At 38.9% G+C, this 23,264-nt stretch overlaps 1 protein-coding gene across 1 annotated transcript in view; it reads right to left on the reverse strand.

The window, feature by feature from the left end:
* CACUL1 (CDK2 associated cullin domain 1) overlaps positions 1–23,264 on the reverse strand; it is a 64,900-nt gene that overhangs the window by 15,099 nt on the left and 26,537 nt on the right. Inside the window, exon 4 of the mRNA XM_068961746.1 lies at positions 1,493–1,588. Within this exon, the coding sequence (XP_068817847.1) occupies positions 1,493–1,588 (96 nt within the window). The remainder of the gene's footprint in view (positions 1–1,492; positions 1,589–23,264) is intronic.

The raw sequence follows: 23,264 nt of genomic DNA on the forward strand, positions 1-23,264 counted from the left end.
TCCAGATCATTCAGTTTACAGCATTCCTTCCGGATGGGTAGTCTTTGGTTCAAAGGCAGACAAGTGACCCAAGGTAACCCAAGCAGACTAAGGGAAACTGAGGCTTGAGTGAAGAGTACCTTACAGTCATCTTACAACCATGTGGAAAACAAGATGAAACAGATACGTAAAGCAAAGAAACAAAAAACAAGCTAAGACTTTGACAACACTGCTGCAACTACAGATTTAACCAACCCTGGAAATGACTTTATTTCTAGAATTTTATAGCAAGAGATAATAGTTTTCTTTCTTTATCTAAATCACTTTGAATCAGGTTTTCTGTTTCTTACAGCCAAAAGCATCCTAATTAGAATGACTGGCAAGTCAAAAAGACTAAACTCATTCGTGTTTAAAAATACTAACTCCACGTACAGGAGTAGAAAATACAAAGAGGAATATTAACAAGTTGCTCACTGATTCTCTCAATTTTTAACATGTTTTTTCCCTCTCTGATATGTTTTATTTCCCCTAAAATAAAGAAGAAAACACTTGCTAATGAAGAAATACAACTCACACTGCTTTACATCTTGCTTTTTCACCTAATGTTTGTAGCTTGAAAAGATTTCTCTCAAAAATAACATACAGACATGTCATTACTTTTGACTGTATAGTTTTCAGTGTAAATATCCTTCATCCATTATTTAAACAGTAGTCTCCCACTGACAACACAGATTTCTCCCAATGACCTGGTTTTCTTTTTCCCCAGTTAAGCGTATCTTATGGACAACAAATCATTTTGAAGTTTGGTATTACACACATAGTGACCTCTAAGCAATGGAATGTAGGATCAATCTAAACAACTCAATCTAACAACAAGAAAGTGGGACAATGGTTTCTAAAGGCTCTTCCGTTCAGTACGAACACAAACATTACGATCCTATAACTTTTTATATTTAAAACAGGGTGGGGTGGGGTGGGAGTGGAGAACATGTCAGCAAAGTCAAGAGACTACAAATTATACCCATGGCATAATCCTCCAAATGAAAGCGATCATCAGAATGAAAGAAAATTTTATTGTTCTACTTTTTATGGAGTTACCTCCTTGGCATTTATTACACATCATGTTTTTAGATACACGTCTTAACTACTTTCTGAAGAAATCTTCGTATAGAGGAAAGACTTTATTTTCCTACCTTTATTTCTTTATCTTTATTTTCTAAGCACAGTATCTTTCATATGGTAGAAATAAAATAAATGCTAATTGGGTGACTGTGATTAAGTAATGCCTAACTGTCTATTTTAGCAATGGTATTTATGAAATTTTAAAATGGTATACACAAGGCTAAATAAGTTTTCTATGTCAACACTATCAAATATTGCTGAAAGAGATTAATTTCCATTTCTAACATAATACTTAGTAAAAGAAAAATAGACTATACTTAACTTTCTGCATCTGTTTGCACTTAGACCAATAAACCAAGGTATGTGGAGAGGGAAAATAGCTCTAACTTACCATATATATGAAAAGAGGCACAATGCTCTGCAATGCTCCCATATATTGTCCAAGAGCTATATTAAATCTTTCAATATAGAGGTCTGGAGGGCTGGCCTGTGAAAAACAACATACATGGGATCATTCTGGGAAACCAGGTATAAAGATCTTCCAGCACAATCTAAAATGCAAATAGAACTCAATCAAAATTCATATTGAAATTCACAATTAGGAAAAGAGGAGGCTTATATCCTGAAGTTTAGTTAAAACTTTTCTCTCTATTCCAGTATTTGTTATGTAAAACTAAGGTTTGATTTAGTTGTCTTTAAAATTTGTGTAACTGTACCATCTTATAAGGCTTGCTCTGTTAATAAGTAAACATGTTAATTCATAATTAAGATAAATGATACAATTTTTTAAATTACCACTAAACAATAGACATTTACTATGGGAACCAAACTATATCTGGGCTTGGAAAAGACGGGTTGGGGGCAGATTCAAGGAAATGGTATATGCTTAATATACTATAAGAAAGGCTGTTGGTATTTTGTAATTATCTTTGACACAGTAATATTCTGAGTTCTATACTAACTCGGTTGTAAGCCACTTGTGTAACTAACCAACTACAAACCTCATCAACTAGAAAGCAAGACTCAGAGGGTCCATACACATCTGCAGCTCTGGAGAGCAGTTAAAATAAATATAATATATGACTGGCACTTAACGTGCTGTCGAGTGTGCCTGCCTGCCTGCCTGCGAGCCACATGTGCCCCCACATGCAAGTCCTAGCCAGTGAAGCTGTATGCAAGAGCCCCGCTCCTAAAGAATTAGTGTCCTTGTAAGAAAAGGCACCAAGGGGTTCACTCTCTTACCTTCCTCTCCCTTCCCTCCCCCTAAGCATACTCAGAGGAAAGTCCACATGAGCACACTGCAAGAGGATGGCTGTCTACAAGCCAGGAAAAGAGCTCTCACCAGAAATCAAAGCAGCTGGCACCTTAACCTTGGACTTCTCAGTCTCCAAAACGGTGAGAAATAAATCTCCACTGCTTAAACCACTCAGTCTGCAGTATTTTGTTATGGCAGACCAAACAGGCTGTGTTTTACAAAAATGTACCCAGGTTCTATTTCACTTTGTTCTCCGAAGCAAAATTAATTAGGTACCATTTTAACATTGAAGAAACACACAAATGGGCAAGGATTTGCCAAAATTGAGTGTGTTAGGAGACGACAGATCCAGGTCTTCCAGTTCTGAATTGAGTCTTGGGCCAAGGAGCTGGGGTAACAGGCATGGCACACAACATCACACAAAGTTGATTCCACAGAAGGGCTAAAGCATAACAGTCTGATAAGCTGATAACCATACCATACACAGAAAGTCTGGCTTTCAAACAAGGCTACAAAGAAACATCACATTGAAAGACTCCTAAATATTAAATATTGAGATTATAAAACCATTTCAGCTAAGCTGCTTTAGAAAATGTCCAAATAGTCCAATAATATTTTAAAATAAAATTTAACTCTTTTTTTTCAGTTCTGCTTAGAAAGAAAGTGAAGTTGCTCAGTCATGTCCGACTCTGCAGCCCCATGGACTGTAGTCCACCAGGCTCCTCCATCCATGGAATTTTTCAGGCAAGAGTACTGGAGTGGGTTGCCATTTCTTTTTCCAGGGGATCTTCCTGACCCAGGGATCGAACCTGGGTCTCCCGCAATGCGAGCAGACACTTTACCATCTGAGCCATACTTCTAAGTCATCTCCCATTACTGAGTTGTTACATAGAGTTTGGTGCACACTATTTTAACATTTATTTTTCTTAGTCTACTGCAACACATCCAGCATTTTTCTATTTAACTTCTCAGGTAACTGAGGCTGAGAAACAATCACTTGACTGTAGTTCTATTGCTAATAAGCCCAAGAAATAAGACTCAAACACTGTTCAAACTCAGTCCTTGCATCTATTTTTTAGGTAGGTGCAAAAGTAACTGTGGTTTAGCATTGTTGAACTTTGCCATTTTATACTGGAATACATTCTTAAATAAATGTGGTTATGTTATACATCATTTTAATGTACATTTCTCGTGTTATATTTTTTTGGCTAATGACTTACTACTTGGTGTATATTTCATATTTATTTCAGATTAGGAAATGATGTTAGATGAAAAGCAAATTCGAGCGATTTTCTTATTCGAGTTCAAACTGGGTTGTAAAGCAGCAGAGACAACTCTTAACATCAACAACACATGCATTTGGTCTAGGAACTGCTAAAGAACGTACAGTGCAGTGGTGGTTCAAGACGTTTTGCAAAGGAGACAAGAGCCTTGAAGATGAAGTGTATAGTGGCCAGCCATGGGAAGTTGGCAATGACCAACTGAGAACATCATCAAAGCTGATCCTCTTACAACTACACAGGAAGTTGCCAAAGAACTCATCACTGACTGTTCTCCGGTCGTTCAGCATTTGAAGTAAATTGAAAAGGTGAAAAAGCTCAATAAGTGGGTGTCCCATAAGCTGACTGAAACCAAAAAAAATGTCATTTTGAAGTGTCGTCTTCTCTTGCTCTACACAACAACAAACCATTTCTCAGTCTGATTGTGATATGTGATGAAAAGTGGATTCTATACAACAGGCAACAACCAGCTCAGTGGCTGGACTGAAGAGAAGCTTCAAAGCACTTCTCAAAGCCAAACTTGCACCAAAAAAAAGGCCACAGTCACTGTTTGGTGCTCTGCTGTTGGTCTGATCCACTACAGCTTTCTGAATCCCAGCAAAACCATGAGAAGCATGCTCAGCAAATCGGTGAGATGCACTGAAAACTGCAACACCTATAGCCAGTACTAGTCAAAAGGACCCAACTCTTCACCACCACCACGCCCTTCTTACAATCCATGCTTTGGAAGTTGAACAAACTGGGCTAGGAAACTTTGTCTCATCCTCCATATTCACTTGACCTCTCATCAACCAACTACCACTCCCTCAAACATCTTGACAACTCTTGACAAACATCTTGACAACAGGGAAAATGCTTCCATAATCAGCAGGAGACAGAAATGCTTCTCCAGAGTTCACTGAATCCCAAGGCATGGGTTTTTATATTATAGGAATAAACAAATTTACTTCTCATTAGCAAAAGTGTGTTGATTGTAATGGTTCCTATTCTGATTAAGAAAGATGTCTGAGCCTAGCTGTATTTCTTGAGCTCCAAAATCACTGCAGATGGTGACTGCAGCCATGAAATTAAAAGACACTTGTTCCTTGCGAAAAAAGCTGTGACCAACCTAGGCACTATATTAAAAAGCAGAGACATGAATTTGTGACAGAGATCCATGTAGTCAAGGCTATAGTTATTTCAGTAGTCACGTATGGATGTGAGAGCTGGACTGTGAAGAAGGCTGAGCGCCGAAGAATTGATGCTTTTGAACTGTGGTGTTGGAGAAGACTCTTGAGAGTCCCTTGGACAGCAAGGAGATACAACCAGTCCATTCTAAAGGAAATCAACCTGAATATTCATTGGAAGGACTGATGCTGAAGCTGAAGTTCCAATACTCTGGCCATCTGATGCAAAGAGCTGGCTCACTGGAAAAGATCCTGATGATGCAAAAGATTGAAGGCAGGAGGAGAAGGGGACGACAGAGGGTCAGATGGTGGGATGGCATCACCAACTCGATGGACATGAGTTTGAGCAAGCTCCAAGAGTTCGTGGTGGGCAGGAAGCCTGATGAGCTGCAGTCCATAGGGTCGCAAAGACTGAGTGACTGAACTGAACTGACAGTGATTTAAGATTCACAGCCCAAAACTGCAATTACGCTTACACCAACCTAATAAAATCAATTTTTAGCGCTTCAAAACTCAGAGAAAAAAATTCAAAATTCAAATTTAAGGCACTATCTTACCTCTCTCCTTTCACATCCTCCCATGAAGCCTAGCACAGCCATCACATGGAGCTACTAACAGCTCCCAAACAACACCCATGTGCTGCTTAGGCCTAACTGCCTACACATTCTACCTCTTCTCACCACACCCTAACCAGACTCACCCTGGCTAACTTCTACTCATTCTTCAGGATCTGTGTCACTTCCTCAAAACTAACTGAGCACCACTACACTTACTTCCTTCTTTACTGGGTGGTCTCTGTCACTAAACTTTCAGCCCCTAGAGGGCAAGATCCGGAGAAGGCAATGGCACCCCACTCCAGTACTCTTGCCTGGAAAATCCCACGGATGGAGGAGCCTGGTAGGCTGCAGTCCATGGGGTCGTGAAGAGTCAGACATGACTGAGTGACTTCACTTTCACTTTTCACTTTCATGCATTGGAGAAGGAAATGGCAACCCACTCCCATGTTCTGGCCTGGAGAATCCCAGGGATGGGGGAGCCTGGTGGGCTGCCGTCTATGGGGTCGTACAGTCAGGCACGACTGAAGCGACTTAGCAGCAGCAGCAGAGGGCAAGATCTGTGTCTTGTCTTTATGTCTCCAGTTGCAGACCACAGAACCTGAACATCATAGGTACAGATAAACGTTTTTGGTGTGGTGGTGTGGGGTTTTTTACATCTAGAACAGGCTTGTTTATATCTAAACTTGTTTAAAAATAATCTGTGCTATGTGCTCACTTGGTCATGTTAGATTTTGTGACCCAACGGACTGTAGCCCACCAGGCTCCTCTGTCAATGGAATCTTCCAGGCAAGAATACAGGAGCAGGTTGCCTTTCTTCGCCTAGAAAAATCTAATCTAGCCTTGTTCAAATCTAAATTGCTATTTTATCATTTAACAAGGTTATATGATAATTTACTTTGATTTCCATACACACACACACACACAAAAGAAAATACTAACATGTCACTTCCAAGATGTGTTGAGAATCAAAGAAAATAATGTGTAAGTGCTCTGAAAAATCTCAATTATTACACATGTACATGCAAATAGTAAACTCCTTTCTGAATTAACTATCTGTCTAATACCTCAGAAAAACTTATTAACGTTATTAAAGGGATTCTTTGTTAACTAAAGAAACTGGGGAAAACAGTTCCACATTATGGGCAAACTTTTCACTATAACTAATGAACAGAATCACATGTAATATCTAATCACATGTAATATCCTCCAAACTGCATCAAAGAACTCTGGAAATACTTCAGCATTCAAAGAAATAAATTTTATAAGTATTATATGAAAAAAGAATATCTAAAGAGTTTTTGCATTAAAATAATTTTCTATTTTCATAAAAGGATATTTAATCTATCCAAAAGTTAAAAGTATGAACACTGATCAAAAGTCATGCTTAACGGCAGACAGAATAAATAAAACTGAATTCCTTAGCTATTCCTTTAGAGAATTCCCAAAGCCTCAAAGGTTATAAGCGTTAGAAAGTACTTTTTGTACTGAATCAAACATCAAAACAGTCACTTAGCTTTTAAACTTCCATATTTCATGTAGTATTTTTTCAAAACCTCTTAAATAAAGACTACAAATTGTTAACAGTCTTCTAAAATAAATCCAGTCTCTACAAGAAACCTAGAAAATACCTGCTAGTAAAAAAAACTGATCAGATTTTAGTCTCCTTAAAACTTAAGTTCAGTATACTTTGGGCCCCACTGGGGAAACTGCTACCTGTTTGATTTATATAATTTCACCATAAGTGTATTTGGATTGGACAGTATGTGAAATTTTTTACCTCTAAAATAAGCAAGCTTCATTTTCTTCACTAATAAATTACGAAAAAGCAAGTCGCCAGAAAAATCACCATTATTCCAAACTTGCTCCAACTATCATAACAGACTTATATATTCCCTGAAATTTGTAATATAGCTGGTAGGAATATTTTAATTTCTTCTTTTTTAAATGAGTAATGCATTCAACTGGTTTTAAACTCAAGGAAGTTCAAAAGGGTTTAAAGAATTCACCTTTCATTCCTTCCTTACTGAACAAACCAACACTTCATTCCTTTATAACCTTCCAAAGAATTTTACTTACATACAAGTAAATAACAGTCCTATTTATAGCCAGTGGGAACTTGGTGTGTAACACAGGGAGCTCAACCCAGCGCTCTGTGACAACCTAGAGGGGTGAGAAGGGGTGGGAGGGAAGCTCAAGAGGGAGGGGACACGTGTGTACCTATGACTGATTCATGCTAATGTAGGACAGAAACCAATACAACACTGCAAAGCAATTATCTTCCAATTAAAAATAAATTTTTAAAAATCCCACTTATATTCTTTTTCACATAAATGCTAACTTACTGGATCTGCACTCTTCTTAACAATATATCTTGGAGACTGTTTCCTTCTAGTGGTTCTCAAACATTTGGATGATGTCAGGAATCCTTTATACTCTTAAATTAAAAAGTAACTGAATATTCTAAAAGTGTTTATAATGTAGGTTACTCAGTTCAGTTCAGTCGCTCAGTCATGTCCGACTCTTTGCAACCCCATAATCGCAGCATGCCAGGCCTCCCTGTCCACCACCAACTCCCGGAGTTCACACAAACTCATGTCTATCAAGTGGGTGATGCCATCCAGTCATCTCATCCTCTGTCATCCCCTTCGCCTCCTGCCCCCAATCCCTCCCTCACGAGTCAACTCTTTGCATGAGGTGGCCAGAGTATTGGAGTTTCAGCTTTAGTATCAGTCCTTCCAATGAACACCCAGGACCGATCTCCTTCAGAATGGACTGGTTGGATCTCCTTGCAGTCCAAGGGACTCTCAAGAGTCTTCTCCAACACCACACTTCAAAAGCATCAATTCCTTGGTGCTCAGCTTTCTTCAAGTCCAACTTTCACATCCATACATGACCACTGGAAAAATCATAGCCTTGACTAGTCGGACCTTTGTTGCTAAAGTAATGTCTGTGCTTTTTAATATGCTATCTAGGTTGGTCACAACTTTCCTTCCAAAGAGGAGGCGTCTTTTAATTTCATGGCTGCAATCACCATCTGCAGTGATTTTGGAGCCCCTCAAAATAAAGTCTGACACTGTTTCCACTGTTTCCCCATCTATTTGCCATGAAGTGATGGGACCAGATGCCATGATCTTCGTTTTCTGAATGTTGAGCTTTAAGCCAACTTTTTCACTCTCCTCTTTCACTTTCAAAAGGCTATTTATAGCTATTAATAATTACCATGTTAGAAATTAAAGCTAGGTTTTAAAACTATGTATTAATATATTCTAAAATAACAATAATAAAAATTGCATTTAACAATTTTCATGTTAAAATACAGCTAAATACTCTATAAACAAAGTTAATATGTAAATAACTATATTTTCCCCAAAAAAATTAGTAAGAAGAGTGGTATCACTACCTAACATAAAATAAATTAATATCACCACCTATCTCTTCAGAAAAGTCTTTTTAAGGATTGGGATATTATCAAAGTCATCGTGACAAATACAGGTTTTCCAAAATTCTGATTTTCACTTCAACGCTCTAATTTTACCATTGGGAAATAAACAGCATCAGTTGTTTTTCTTTAAGTGACATATATCTTTCCTTTTTCAGAAAATGTCTATTAAACAGCAGTCTAAATAACCATGAGGCTTCCCTAGTGGCTCAGACAGTAAAGAATCTGCCTGCAAAGTGGGAGACCAGGGTTCAGTTCCTGGGGCAAGAAGATCCCTTGGAGAAGGGAATGGCTACCCACTGCCGTATTCTTGCCTGGAGAATTCCATGGACAGAGGAGCCTGGTGGGCTACAGTCCACAGGGTCACAAGAGTTGGACATGACTGAGGGTCAAACACTCTACTTCACTTTCACTAAATAACCATAGATTGTCATTCTTTCAAATACTGTTTTAAAGGGGAAAACACTACCTAAACAGCTGGTTTAGCCCAAAACTCATGTAAGTACCACAAGTGCTATTTCTCAAAACAATTACCGCTACTTTAGTATACACAGCTTCCCATTTCTTCACAAAGAACCTTATTTTAAGTATATTCAAAGTCACAGTTTAGTAAAATTAAGACTTTTCACTGTCTCATCTTGGACATTAAGTGAAATGCTTTTGTTTTCTGCTGGGTCAGGAAATGAGGATTCCAGCTAAGACACCAGCAGTTTCACTCACCATTGCTTCTCCACTACCAGACCAAATAACAGTGAAAAGGGAAAATTAGATCTTAGCATAATTAGAAAAACTGTTGATTTTACAGACCCCCTGAAAAGATTTCAGGGACCCTCAAAGGTCCTCAAACCACTTTTTAAAGAAATCTATTCTTGCAAATATGGTGTTTGAATGTATTATTCATTTAAACAGTCCCCACTGATAGCTTATTGTTTATCTTTTATTACCACACAATGTTGAAATGAATTACTTCATACAGATGCTATTCTGTAGTCTTAAGAAAAATTAAGTTTAAAAAAAAGGTAGAATTAGATAATCAAATATCATGATATAAAAACACAAAAATTTTGACACTTTGTTTTATAGAACAAAGTTGCTAAATATCAATATATATAAACATATATTTACTAAGTATATTCCTTCAGTTCAGTTCAGTCGCTCAGTCGTGTCCGACTCTTTGCGACCCCATAATCACAGCACGCCAGGCCTCCCTGTCCACCATCAACTCCCGGAGTTCATTCAAACTTACATCCATCTAGTCGGTGATGCCATCCAGCCATCTCATCCTCTGTCGTCCTCTTCTCCTGCCCCTAATCCCTCCCAGCATCAGGGTCTTTTCCAATGAGTCAAGTCTTCTCATGAGCTGACCAAAGTACTGGAGTTTCAGCTTTACCATCATTCCTTCCAAAGAACACCCAGGGCTGATCTCCTTTAGAAAAGACTGGTTGGATCTCCTTGCAGTCCAAAGGACTCTCACGAGTCTTCTCCAACACCACAGTTCAAAAGCATCAATTCTTCGACACTCAGCTTTCTTCACAGTCCAACTCTCACATCCATACACGACCACTGGAAAAACCATAGCCTTGACTAGACGGACCTTTGTTGGCAAAGTAATGTCTCTGCTTTTCAATATGCTATCTAGGTTGGTCATAACTTTCCTTCCAAGGAGTAAGCGTCTTTTAATTTCATGGCTACAGTCACCATCTGCAGTGATTTTGGAGCCCCCCAAAATAAACTCTGACACTGTTTCCACTGGTTCCCCATCTATTTCCCATGAAGTGATGGGACCAGATGCCATGATCTTCGTTTTCTGAATGTTGAGCTTTAAGCCAACTTTTCCACTCTCCTCTTTCACTTTCATCAAGAGGCGTTTTAGTTCCTCTTCACTTTCTGCCATAAGGGTGGTGTCATCTGCATATCTGAGGTTATTGATATTTCTCCTGGCAATCTTGATTCCAGCTTGTGCTTCTTCCAGCCCAGCATTCCTCATGATGTACTCTGCATAGAAGTTAAATAAGCAGGGTGACAGTGTACAGCCTTGACGTACTTCTTTTCCTGTTTGGAACCGGTCTGTTGTTCCATGTCCAGTTCTAACTGTTGCTTCCTGACCTGCATACAGGTTTCTCAAGAGGCAGGTCAGGTGGTCTGGTATTCTCATCTCTTTCAGAATTTTCCACAGTTTATTGTGATCCACACAGTCAAAGGCTTTGGCATAGTCAATAAAGCAGAAATAGATGTTTTTCTGAACTCTCTTGCTTTTTCCATGATCCAGCGGATGTTGGCAATTTGATCTCTGGTTCCTCTGCCTTTTCTAAAACCAGCTAGAACATCTGGAAGTTCACGGTTCACGTATTGCTGAAGCCTGGCTTGGAGAATTTTAAGCATCACTTTACTAGCATGTGAGATGAGTGAAATTGTGCAGTAGTTTGAGCATCTTTGGCATTGCCTTTCTTTGGGATTGGAATGAAAACTGACCTTTTCCAGTCCTGTGGCCACTGCTGAGTTTTCCAGATTTGCTGGCATTTTCAGTGCAGCACTTTCACAGCATCATCTTTCAGGATCTAAAATAGCTCAACTGGAATGCCATCACCTCCACTAGCTTTGTTCGTAGTGATGCTTTCTAAGGCCCACTTGACTTCACATTCCAGGATGCCTGGCCCTAGGTGAGTGATCACACCATCATGATTATCTTGGTGGCGCATATCTTTTTTGTACAGTTCTTCTGTGTATTCTTGCCACCTCTTCTTAATATCTTCTGCTTCTGTTAGGTCCATACCATTTCTGTCCTTTATCGAGCCCATCTTTGCATGAAATGTTCCCTTGGTATCTCTAATTTTCTTGAAGAGATCTCTAGTCTTTCCCATTTTGTTGTTTTCCTCTATTTCTTTGCATTGACAGCTGAGGAAGGGTTTCTTATCTCTTCTTGCTATGGAACTCTGCATTCAGATGCTTATATCATTCCTTTTCTCCTTTGCTTTTTGCTTCTTTTCTTTTCACAGCTATTTGTAAGGCCTCCCCAGACAGCCATTTTGCTTTTTTGCATTTCTTTTCCATGGGGATGGTATAAGTATATTCCTTAATTATCTTTAATTTTGAAAGCTAGATAGGAAAGTCTGGTCAGTTACTCTAATCAGATGTGTGTTAATTTTTAGAAGAGCATGAATTGTTCCAATAATTCCACTAGCCAACAGAGGGCTTCCCCTATGGCTCAACAGGTAAAGAGTCTGTCCTACAATGCAGGCGACCAGACTTGGGTTCAATCCCTGGGTCGGGAAGATACCATGGCAGAGAAAATGGCAATCCACTCCAGTGTGCCTGCCTGGAGAATGCCATGGACGGAGAAGCCTGGTAGACTTCAGTCCAAAGGGTCACAAAGAGTCGGGCACACTAGCACTAGACGCCAACAGACAAATACACTACAATCTAGGTCAGTATTGCCCAACAGAATTTCCTGTGATGACGGAAATGTCCCATACCGGTCATGTCCAATATGGCAGCCACTGGCCATGTGTGACTACTAAGCACTTGAAATGAAAGTAGTAAAACCAAGAAGCTGAGTTTTTACATCATTTTAGGTTACATGTGACTAGTGGCAACCAAACTGGATCCTGCAGATGTAAAACACAAGTTCCAGAACTTCATAATTATATCCCTCCTCTTCTATTCACGCCCTGTCCCCATCCCACCAAAATGACACACACACAATAAAATTTAAGAATATCTGCTTTTATGATCATAAACAACATAGTTGTCTTCAAATACAAAGCTTTCATATGTTATAATGAAATAGGGAGGTAGAAAGGAAGGAAAGGAACAATCTAATGAACCTAACAAGGCCACTAAACACATATGTTTGTTGGAACTAATACATATTTATTGAAATTTTTAAAAATCAAAAATGCAATTATAGAAAAATAACCACTACCAAGAATGGTAGATAACTACCATCAACGTTTTCTTCTGTTCTTCTGTGTGTGTCTTTTTATGGAATGATTCTGTAATCTAGTATTATCACTCAGCTATATATACTCATTAACACCTCCCAGATCAAATACATTTCTACAATGTAATTATAATGACTGTCTGGCCCCAGCAGTGTCTACTTCATTAGTCCCTCTTCACTAGAAACTTAAACCACACTCTGCTACTTGTATTATCCAGGTTATGCATGGTGCTCCTACTCCAGACTGGCACTGCAGTGATGCAAATGTGTTGTGTGTCTTCAGCAATAATACAATCTTACATTTAAACCAAAAGAGACACCACTCCTAGCTTGAGAGAGTCCAGGTTCGGGAATCATGACACATTTCCCAGGCCACCGCTCTCCTAAGCACCTGAAGGGTTTATTAATGATGCAGATTCCTTTGCCACACTCCAATCCAACGTCCAGACTCAGAAAGTCTCCAAAAGTGTGTATTTTTAATGAGAACTTCAGGGGATTCTTTAGACAGCTGGCCCAGCAGCTGCTAAGCACTTAGAAAACTCTACCTTCGACCACTTCAAAGGAAAGAGAGGTGCTCTACGGGAAGGAAGTCCAAAGGATCCAAGGGAGGGTGGAACAGTAATCACTCATTGACACAAGGCATTTACTGCATGACACAGGGACATAGTTTGCAGCTGCAAACTATACCGAAATCGTAAAAATACGGTACACTAACATTTTAACATTAGCGTTAAGACTATAGGTGAATTTTTTTTTTTATTTAACAGCTTCTTGAGTATTATCGAATTCAGTGATTATGAAGTTATTAAGGTCTAACAGTGAAGCTCTAACTCCACTTAGAATGCAAAAAGCCACCAGAGAACATCAGTCCTGCCCTGATGATAAGAAAAAGCTGGTCAACCTACAAAATCAAATTTCTGAGCTCATCAGAGACCTGACATCACCATATTTTACAACTGCAATGTCCAAACCCTCCTGATTCACACTAAGAACAGTCACAGTGCGCTGTTCGAGAGTCTGAGGCCTTTTCTACTGAAACAATAAAACTCAAATCCAACTCAACTACTAACATGCCTGACTCAACTCCTCATACTAAGAGCCCAACAGAACAGTGGCAGGCCCATTAGTAAGCATAAATATCATTTATGTCCGTCTCTATCGTTTCCATACACACTGTCCAGCATTCAATTAGAAACACCCAAAAAAAGCAAGAAAACACACCCATTGTCAAGAGTTAAACGGCCAACAGGCCCAGACACCGAAATGCACACAAGCTGAAACTATCTTACAGACTTTAAAATAACTATGATTAATATATGGAATGATCTAGCAGAAAAGGCTGGCAACATGCATAAAAAGATGGGGTTTTTAAAGCCAAACAAATGCTAAAAATTTTCAAACAGTTCCTTCATCATCTTTTAACATTTATTCCTTATATTACCAAGCAGGACTTCAGCATTTTGGATGCCATACGAATGGACTTGAATGCTGTCTTAATATTTTCTGAATCAAAAATTCATTTTTCTCTTTTAAATCTGCCTCTGTATGAATAACTTTAGCAAAAAAGAAGAGCGTATAATATACTTTGTCTAACTAGCTTAATCCATGACTTTCCAGAGCAGTTCCATGCTGCCAACAGCCAGATTTCTCAAGGCTCCAGAAGCAAGGCTACACCTGAGACTGACAGATGCTATATAAAAATGGAATTTCTTTCCAAATGGACCAAATACAGACATCTGCTATTATATTCTTATCCATTCCCATTTCCAATGTGCAGGTACTATTTCCATAGTAAAATATCCAAAAAATGAAAAGATATGTACAAGGTAAATGAGTCTCAGGAGCTATTAAGAATTATAATGTATATATTAGATGCTCCTAATATAAACTGTAAGGATGGTTTCCTAATTTAAAACAACAGTAAATAATTAAACTGAGTCTAACAGACAGGGGAAGACATTACTTGTTTAGGCCGCTTAACTTTCAAAGTCAACTGCTGCTATTACTACTGTTACCATTATATGGAAATTTTTTTCTCACTTATTTCTAAAAAAAAAAAAGACTGTCTTTATTTTTCAAATACTATTTGGATCTGAACACTAAACAGAATTAAAATCAGGCCTCTGTATTCCTGGATTCCTTTAGCTTACCCACACTACAGTGAGATAAACCTAGGTTCTAATCTCAGTTTTTTAACTGACTGGTAGTGGTCTAGTCAATAAGTCGTGTCTGACTCTTGAGACCCTGTGGACTGTAGCCCACCAGGCTACTCTGTCCATGGGATTTCTCAGGCCAGAATACTGCAGTGGGTTGCTCTTTCCTTCTCCAGGGGATCTTCCGAACCCAAGGAGCAAACCCCGGTCTCCTGTGTTGCAGCTGGATTCTTTACCAACTGAGCTACCAGAGAACAACAAAGAACAGTTACAAAAGGTTCAAGGATTACTTAATAGAGAAAATATCCAAAGAAGTCAGATGGACTCAGATGACTTCTCAATGTCCTATACCCCTCATCTCTTTGAACACTGAGCAAAAATAATCTGATCACTTTTCCATATTTGCTTATTTTTTGAAGGAAACTTTTTTCCTTATTTTTCCCAATTTAAGTACATAACTCTGTCTTAAAACAAAAAGTTTACTTTAAAAAGAGTACAGCTCATCAAGGTACTCTGTACACTTTAATAATAAACAACTGCAAATAATTATTATTTAAGTGATTTGACTCTCCTGCTCATCACAAATTCCATTTTCCAAGTTAACTCTTTTAACTGGAATAGATGGTTCTAGTAATTTCAGCTATAAGACAAACATTTTTTTCATCTTTATCAACTAGCAAGCGCTTTTACTGGATCTCTTTGGGGCCTGGTGGTTCTATTAGGACAAATGAAAAGAAAACACAGACTTGCCTTCAAAGGATGGTGGTAAACATATTAGAACTACAGTCTGAATGCAAGCCTATAGACTGAACAAGGGTTAAGGCGTCTCACTGGCACATTCCCTGAGATAAGAACAACTTTGGTATAACAACTACTTTAAGTTCTAATTTGTACTTAAAAATAGATCTCCAAATAACTTATTCGGAAAGACTTCCTGTGAAGAGTTACTTATCAGTTGGCAGTGACAGCTACCTTAGTTGAAATCAAAGCATCTGTCTGCAATGCAGAAGACCCAGGTTTGATCCCTGGGTTGGGAAGATCCCCTGGAGAAGGAAACAGCAGCCCACTCCAGTATTCTTGCCTGGAAAATTCCATGGACGGCAGAGCCTGGTAGGCTACTGTCCATGGGGTCGCAAAGAGTTGGACACGACTAAGTGACTTCACTTCACTTCATGCAGAAAGGGTAACAGACATTGTTCCTATTATCTAAAAATCTGTTAACCTTTCTACATAGTTGTGGAATATACGTATACACTTTGTAGTTCAACAGCTATAGAAATTACAGCCCCCAAAAAATATTCAAAATTTCATAGGATGACATTCACGACAACTAGTTGAATTATGCTGCCATCCACTGGACAAAACACAAATGGCAAAGCAATTCTTGGCTATGACTTTTAAACACAAAGCTAATCAGGTTCCATTTCTTAGCAGTTTTAAGAGTAAAGGATGTCAAAACCCATGCAGTTCAGTTATCCAAATGGTAGCAGGGCAAAACAGAATCTTCTAAATATTGTCAATTCAAGTGCTGATTTTCAGACAAACACAACTCCCCAAACCTCAGTAACTCAACAGAACAGAGCTTAGATAAACAAACTGTGGTATAACCATACAATGGAATGCTATCCAGCCAAAAAGAATGAAGCATCGTGCTATAATCATGAATAAACCTTGAAAACATGCTACATAGTTATTTAAGACAGATACGGAAGGCCACATATTGACTAATTCCATTTCTACAAAGAATGGGCAAATCAGAGAGACAGAAAGTAGATGAGTTTACTGCCAGTGGCTGAGAGGAGTGGAGATGACGGACTGGCTACTAATAAGTGCTGGCTTCTTTCTGGGGTGAATAAAATGTTTTGACATTAGTGGTGATGTTGCACAACTTTGCGTCCACACTAAAACCCACTGAGTTGTAAATTTCAAAAAGCTGAATGTCAGGGTATGTGAATTGTATCTCAATAAAAATATGATAGACTTTTTTATACTGTGTTTAAAAAAGGAAAAAAAAATACATATAGCACACTTTTCTTTCTCCCTTGTTTTGTGCCCATCTTGAGTACAGCTCCACACTATACTCACTTAGGGATCCAGGTTACAGGAGGCTTTACCATCCAGAGCACTGGGCAGAGAAAGGGAAACATGGAAAATCGCACTGCCGATCTTCAAGGCTTCAGATTTTTGGGGGGTGCACACCTCACTGAACACACTTTCTCTTACAATTCACAAGCCAATGCACTTGGCCAAGTCTAACTTCAACAGGATTGAGAAGTATACTCTCGATTGGGAACATCTGGTTAACAGCATCAAGACCAGCATATTTACCTAATGAATTATTGCTGCTGTTTAGTCAATAAGTTGTATCTGACTCTTGCGTGACCCCACGGACTGTAGCCCGCCAGGCTCTTCTATCCATGGAATTCTCCAGGCAAGAACAACTGGAGTGGGTTGCCATTTCCTTCTCCAGGGGATCTTCCAGACCAGGGACTGAACCCACATCTCCTGCACTGACAGGCAGATTCTTTACCACTGAGCCACCAAGAAAACCCTACCTAATGAGTACTTAGTTCAAGACCATAACAGGCCAAGGAAAGACAAAGTAAGTTAGGATCCTTGCCCTTAAGAAGCTCTCAGTATTGCAAAGGTGACTTCCTGCTGGTAACTAAATATATGCCAAGTGCTAAACTAAGGACTCTAGCAGCAACACAAAGTGCTAGGGCAGCAAACCCTAACAAGGGGACAAGTAGAATGACCCCTCTGCAGAAAAGGAAAGGAGGAAAGAAACAGTGGCAAAAGGAATTAAGAAAATACACAAAGATAAAAAGACCACCCCCCCCCCACCACCACCATTTGAATTTTAAAAGCAAAATACTCTTACACTATCTTGCTGAGTTCAGAGGTAAGGAGTCTTGAAATTCTTGTTAAGCAGAATGGTCTTTGTTCTTTGGGCAAATGAAGAAGCAAAAGGTTAAGAAAATGAATGACATGCTAAGTCTAAAAAATAAACAAAATGGATAGAGGGAGAGTGCAAAGTCAAGATATGAACCAGAAATCTTTTTCTATTGTTTCAGCAAGTATGAATGAGGACCTAAATAAACTAGGGACATGGCAGGGAATAAATCTGAGACATTTTACAAGGGAGGAAAATCAGCAAGATTTGTGACTCATTTCAAATCTCTTATCATGCTACTCATCACACTCCAGTATATTAAAATGACCATCACACTCTTTCCCTGAACAGTACAAAGAATAAACCCATCTTACTCATCACTGTATCCTTTGCATCCAGCACAATGCCTGGCATACGGACACTAAATGTTAGCTGAGCTAAATATTCAAAAACCACTCTCATCTTTCCTCCCACTCCCACTTCTAACAATTCCCCTGAAGCCAAAATGATCTTCAAATGCTCTCATCCTACGTCTCTTTCAACTTACTGTCGTATCTGTCCTGCCTCTTTCATCTGTGCAATGTGCCCCAGACATCTCTTTCTCCCTTTTGATTGACAACAGGTTCACAATTTTTCACCCAAGATTCCTGGGACTAGAAGTGTGCTACAATTCTGAGCTTTTCAGATTTAGAAGGTACTATGGTACATATACCATATACTCTGTAAAATATCCAGTAGAGAATGGGAATATCAACCCACTGATATTTCTGGGAGAAAACATATGTAGGTTCCCACTAAGTTCCTTCCTCACATGAGTTTTAACCAAGTTTTACTGCAAATGAGTTTTGGCACCAAACTTAGAGGGGGAAAAAAAATCAATTTTCAAAGCTTTTTGTCTTTTGGAATTACAGACAAGGGACTGTGGGCCCGTGCATATTCAGAGGTACGTAATTCATAGCTCTGTTTTCTTTCACTCCTACTGACTCTCCAAGTTTTCACCCAGGGACATTTTCCTTCTACCTGAAGAACACTACAGTACTTCCTCAAAAGGAGAAACTACTGGTGATGAATTCTCCCAATTTGTGTCTAAAAATGTATTTCATCACTTCTCTCCGTTTCATGATCACCTCATCTAATATAACCAGGTTATTTCTGACTGAACATCAGACACTGTTTATGAAAAATTATGCAAACAATCTGATGCCTCGGATAATGATCTTGCTCTCGCGAGAACTTACTTTTGCTTCTGGTAAGCCACTAGAGGAGCTAGCAAATCCAGAACATCTTCATTCCATCAGGAATCAAATGCCAGCTACCATGACAGCTCTACCTGACCATTCTTACCATACCTGGGATGTGATCCTTTAGGTTTGGTGAGACCTGAACCCCAATTTTTATCACCCTACCCTCATAAACCCATTTCTCAGCCTATGACACTACTCTTCCCAAATAAACAGACGCCTTTAGTAGAGAAATGGCTCAAATGCTAGTCTCCCCTCTCTAGATTTATTTCCTTCTTTTCCCAGATCTTGGTGCTATACTTCTTCACTTTTTAATTAGCTCCTTGGACTATTTTTTTTAAAAAACACTTTTGTTTTTTGGCCATGCCACAAAGCATGTGGGATCTTAGTTCCCTCACCAGGGATCAAACTCGTGCCCCTGCAGTGGAAGGGTGGAGTCATAACCACTGGACACCAGGGAAGTCCCCATCCCTGGTCCATTTTTAGAACTGCTCTCACCTATAAGGATGGTCTAAAATTACCCAGTCTTCTCAATCATGTGTCTATGGCTGCACCTACTAGAGTACCTTGCACACTTGCACAGGAAAGAGCAAGTTACAGTAGGCTCTCCACTAGGGATCCCTACAACCAACCAACCAGCTCAGTTACTTTATACTGGCTAAGAAATCAACAGTGATTAAGAAAAGCAAATGGGAGTCTTTGATGTTATTGAATAAGAAAGTATGCCCATCAAAAATAAGCATTTTTAGAAGATTCAGTTCAGTTCAGATGCTCAGTCATGTCCGACTCTTTGTGACCCCATGGACTGCAGCATGCCAGGCCTCCATGTCCATCACCAACTCCTGGAGTCTGCTCAAACTCATGTCCATCAAGTCAGTGATGCCATCCAACCATCTCATCCTCTGTTGTCCCCTTCTCCTCCTGCCTTCAATCTTTACCAGCATCGGGGTCTTTTCCAATAAGTCAGTTCTTTGCATCAGATGGCCAAAGTACTGGAGCTTCAGCTTCAGTATCAAGATTAGTCAGTCCAAAAAAAAAAAAAAAATAGACTGGACAAAGGAAGACCAGTTAGGAGAGTCCTGCACTACAGTAGGCAGTAGCCAGCAATGACAAGGAAAAAGATGACAGCAGTGGGAATAAAAGGGGACAGAGACAAATCAAATTACCGTATTCTATCAACCTTGACTATCACCTGGAAATAAGAGATAAGGGAGAAAAAAGGAGTCAAAGGTGAATATGAAATAACAAGCCTGAGAGTAAAACTGCTTTGAGAGAAGAGGAATTTCAATTTATACATGAATATCAAGTATCCAAAAGGAGAAATCCAAGTTGAAATGTCTAATAGGCATTTGGAAAAGCTGGTTTAAGCCCTTACCTAAAGTATAATGATTGCTACAAGTTTCAACAGAATTTTCTAAAATTAACCAGAATTAATATCATTTACTAAACTAATAAACCAATTTTGGTATATTAAAAAATCAGAACTGTAAATTCACATTTTGAGGCTTTGGAGACATGGGGAAAAAAATAGAATAGAGATGTTCATTACCATATTTAAAGAACAGAGAAGTGAAGCACAAGTCCAGGAGAACGACTTTAAAAAAAAAACATGCAAAATACGTCACAGTTCAAACAATCTAGTAGTTTAAGTAAAAAAAAATGTAGATACATACACAAGAAAAATACAATAGTAAGTAGAATACTAAGTCAGTTTAGCTATGAAAGTGATTTAATAAATTTAACAACAAAAAAGTTTTTAACTTACCAAAGTGGTCAAAAGTCATTGTTCAAAAATACATTTTTTCAAGAACAAGCAAGTTAGATTATGCTGTTATATTAAAACATTTAGGTTCAACAAAGTAAAAGAATCTTTTAAAATGTCTAAAACCAATATTCTCTAGTTTTTAAGTCAATAAACGGGGAACATGAAACATTATTTCATATACTCTTCAGTCTCTTCAATACAATATGGTTTTTGATAGAAATAAATAAATCATTCTGACTATACACACACCAGTAGTTATTTTAAGATGCTCTTGAAAGATAAGAGGTTGATGCCCTAAAGGTCCAACTCACTGATTATATTAATCCCAACACCAAATTTCTGATTATCTGCCAAATGCAACTCACCCTACACTCCTGTTTTAGCTCATAACAGTATTTCATTATTAAACTCAGAGCTGCAAACAAAACATTCCACCCAAATGAAACTCTTCTGGCTCAAGGGAGCTGAGCATACACTCGTCTTCTGTCCTGAATGAAAACTGTCCTTAAGGTCTCTGTAAAGTAGAGATTACATCACGATTGTGCCACACACCTGCAACACTGAATAAATTCATATACTGGATTAAGTGAAAAGTGAATAAATTAATAAAATGCCCACACAACTAGTTACGACTTCCCAGATGGCTCAGTAGTAAAGAATCCGCCTGCCAACACAGGAGACGTGGGTTTGATCTCTGGTCTGGGAAGATCCCCTGGAGAAGGGCAACCCACTCCAGTGTTCTTGCGTGGGAAAGCTCACAGACAGGAGAGCCTGGTAGGCTATAGTCCATGACGTCACAAAGAGTTGGACACGACTTAAGAGAATGGACAACTACAGGCATCCAGAGACACAGAGATCAGTGGTCACTAATTATGCTACTCTTCCCAATGATCAAATCTGATGCCGAACATTCACTTGACAAACATTCAGTGAGCTGTAACTGTGCCAGGCACTACGGATAAAAAGACAAACAAGACAGAGTCCCTGCCTTCTAAGGAGGAAGGAGCTGTCAGGGGTCCAGACGTGGACGCAGGAACAATGCAGAGTTGTTATTGCCAAGACGCTATGAGTACACAGAAGAAAAAGTTCCAATGGCGTTTTGTTTGTCTGAGGGAAATGTGAGGGTGCTAGGAAGACTTTACACAGGTGGACACTGAGTTTAAGCCTGAGAAAAGAATGAAGCAGCACTGGCCGAGAAGCAAAGAAAAAATACCTTAGACCTGAGAGTCAAGGAACCAGATATTTCGGTAAAGCCACTTCATTTTAAGAATGAGAAAATTTGCAAGATGATATCAGCATGCTTAATCAAGAGGCAAATAGCTGCTGAGGGGCAAGAGTTGAGACCAGAGCCCAGGTCCCCATACTTTTATCTGCTTCACCCTGCTATTTAATAATGGTTTTTCACAATTTTACAACAGAGATCATTTTGAAGTAAGATTTTTCATAGTCCCATGTTGCTGAACTCCAAAGTAGGGTATGTACTGATTCTAAAAATAAACCAAGTTCCCTGGTTTTACACAGTATATTATCTACATATTTATCAATATGGCTTTTAAAATATTAGCTATCACCTAATACTAGCTCACAAGAGCCATCACACCTGTCTACATTTTAATTTTTATAAGAATTACCCCTATATTAATATAAAGTAAAAATTCTTTAGTTACCTAACATGCCATATTAGTAATGGTAGAGAAAACAGGCATTCTGATACATACCGAACCAGTGGGAGCACATAACTCGGCACAACTTTTGTGAATCACAAAATATGCACAAAGTACATGAGATGGCAGGCAGACCTCAGAGATACTATGGGTTCAACTGCAGACCACCACAATAAAGCAGTTATCAATAAATCGAATCACACGTACTTTTAGTTTTCCAGTGTTATAGTCTATTAAGTGTATAACAGCATTATGTCTAAAAAAAAACAATGTACATACTTTAGTTTAAAAAAAAAAATTGCTAAAAAATTCTAAACATCATCTGAACCTCCAGCAACCTAAAGTAATAATATCACTGATCACAAATCACCATAGAAAATATAATAATGAGAAAGCTTGAAATACTGCAACAATTGCCAAAACGTGACAGAGACACTACGCAAACAGATGTCATTGGAAAAATGACCTCAATATACTTGCTCAGCACATGGTTGCCACATACCTTCAATTTGTAAAAAATGCAGCACCTGTTAACTGCAATAAATCAAAGCACAATAAAACTTACAAGAGTGATTATTCACTATAGCACTGTTCAGTTCAGTTCAGTTCAGTTCAGTCGCTCAGTCGTGTCCAACTCTTTGCAACCCCATGAACCGCAGCACGCCAGGCCTCCCTGTCCATCACCAGCTCCCGGAGTTCACTCAGACTCGCGTCCATTGAGTCAGTGATGCCATCCAGGAATCTCATCCTCTGTCATCCCCTTCTTCTCCTGCCCCCAATCCCTCCCAGCATCAAAGTCTTTTCCAATGA

Source organism: Capricornis sumatraensis, chromosome 23, assembly GCF_032405125.1.
Source record: "Capricornis sumatraensis isolate serow.1 chromosome 23, serow.2, whole genome shotgun sequence".
In the NCBI taxonomy this organism is placed as follows: domain Eukaryota; kingdom Metazoa; phylum Chordata; class Mammalia; order Artiodactyla; family Bovidae; genus Capricornis; species Capricornis sumatraensis.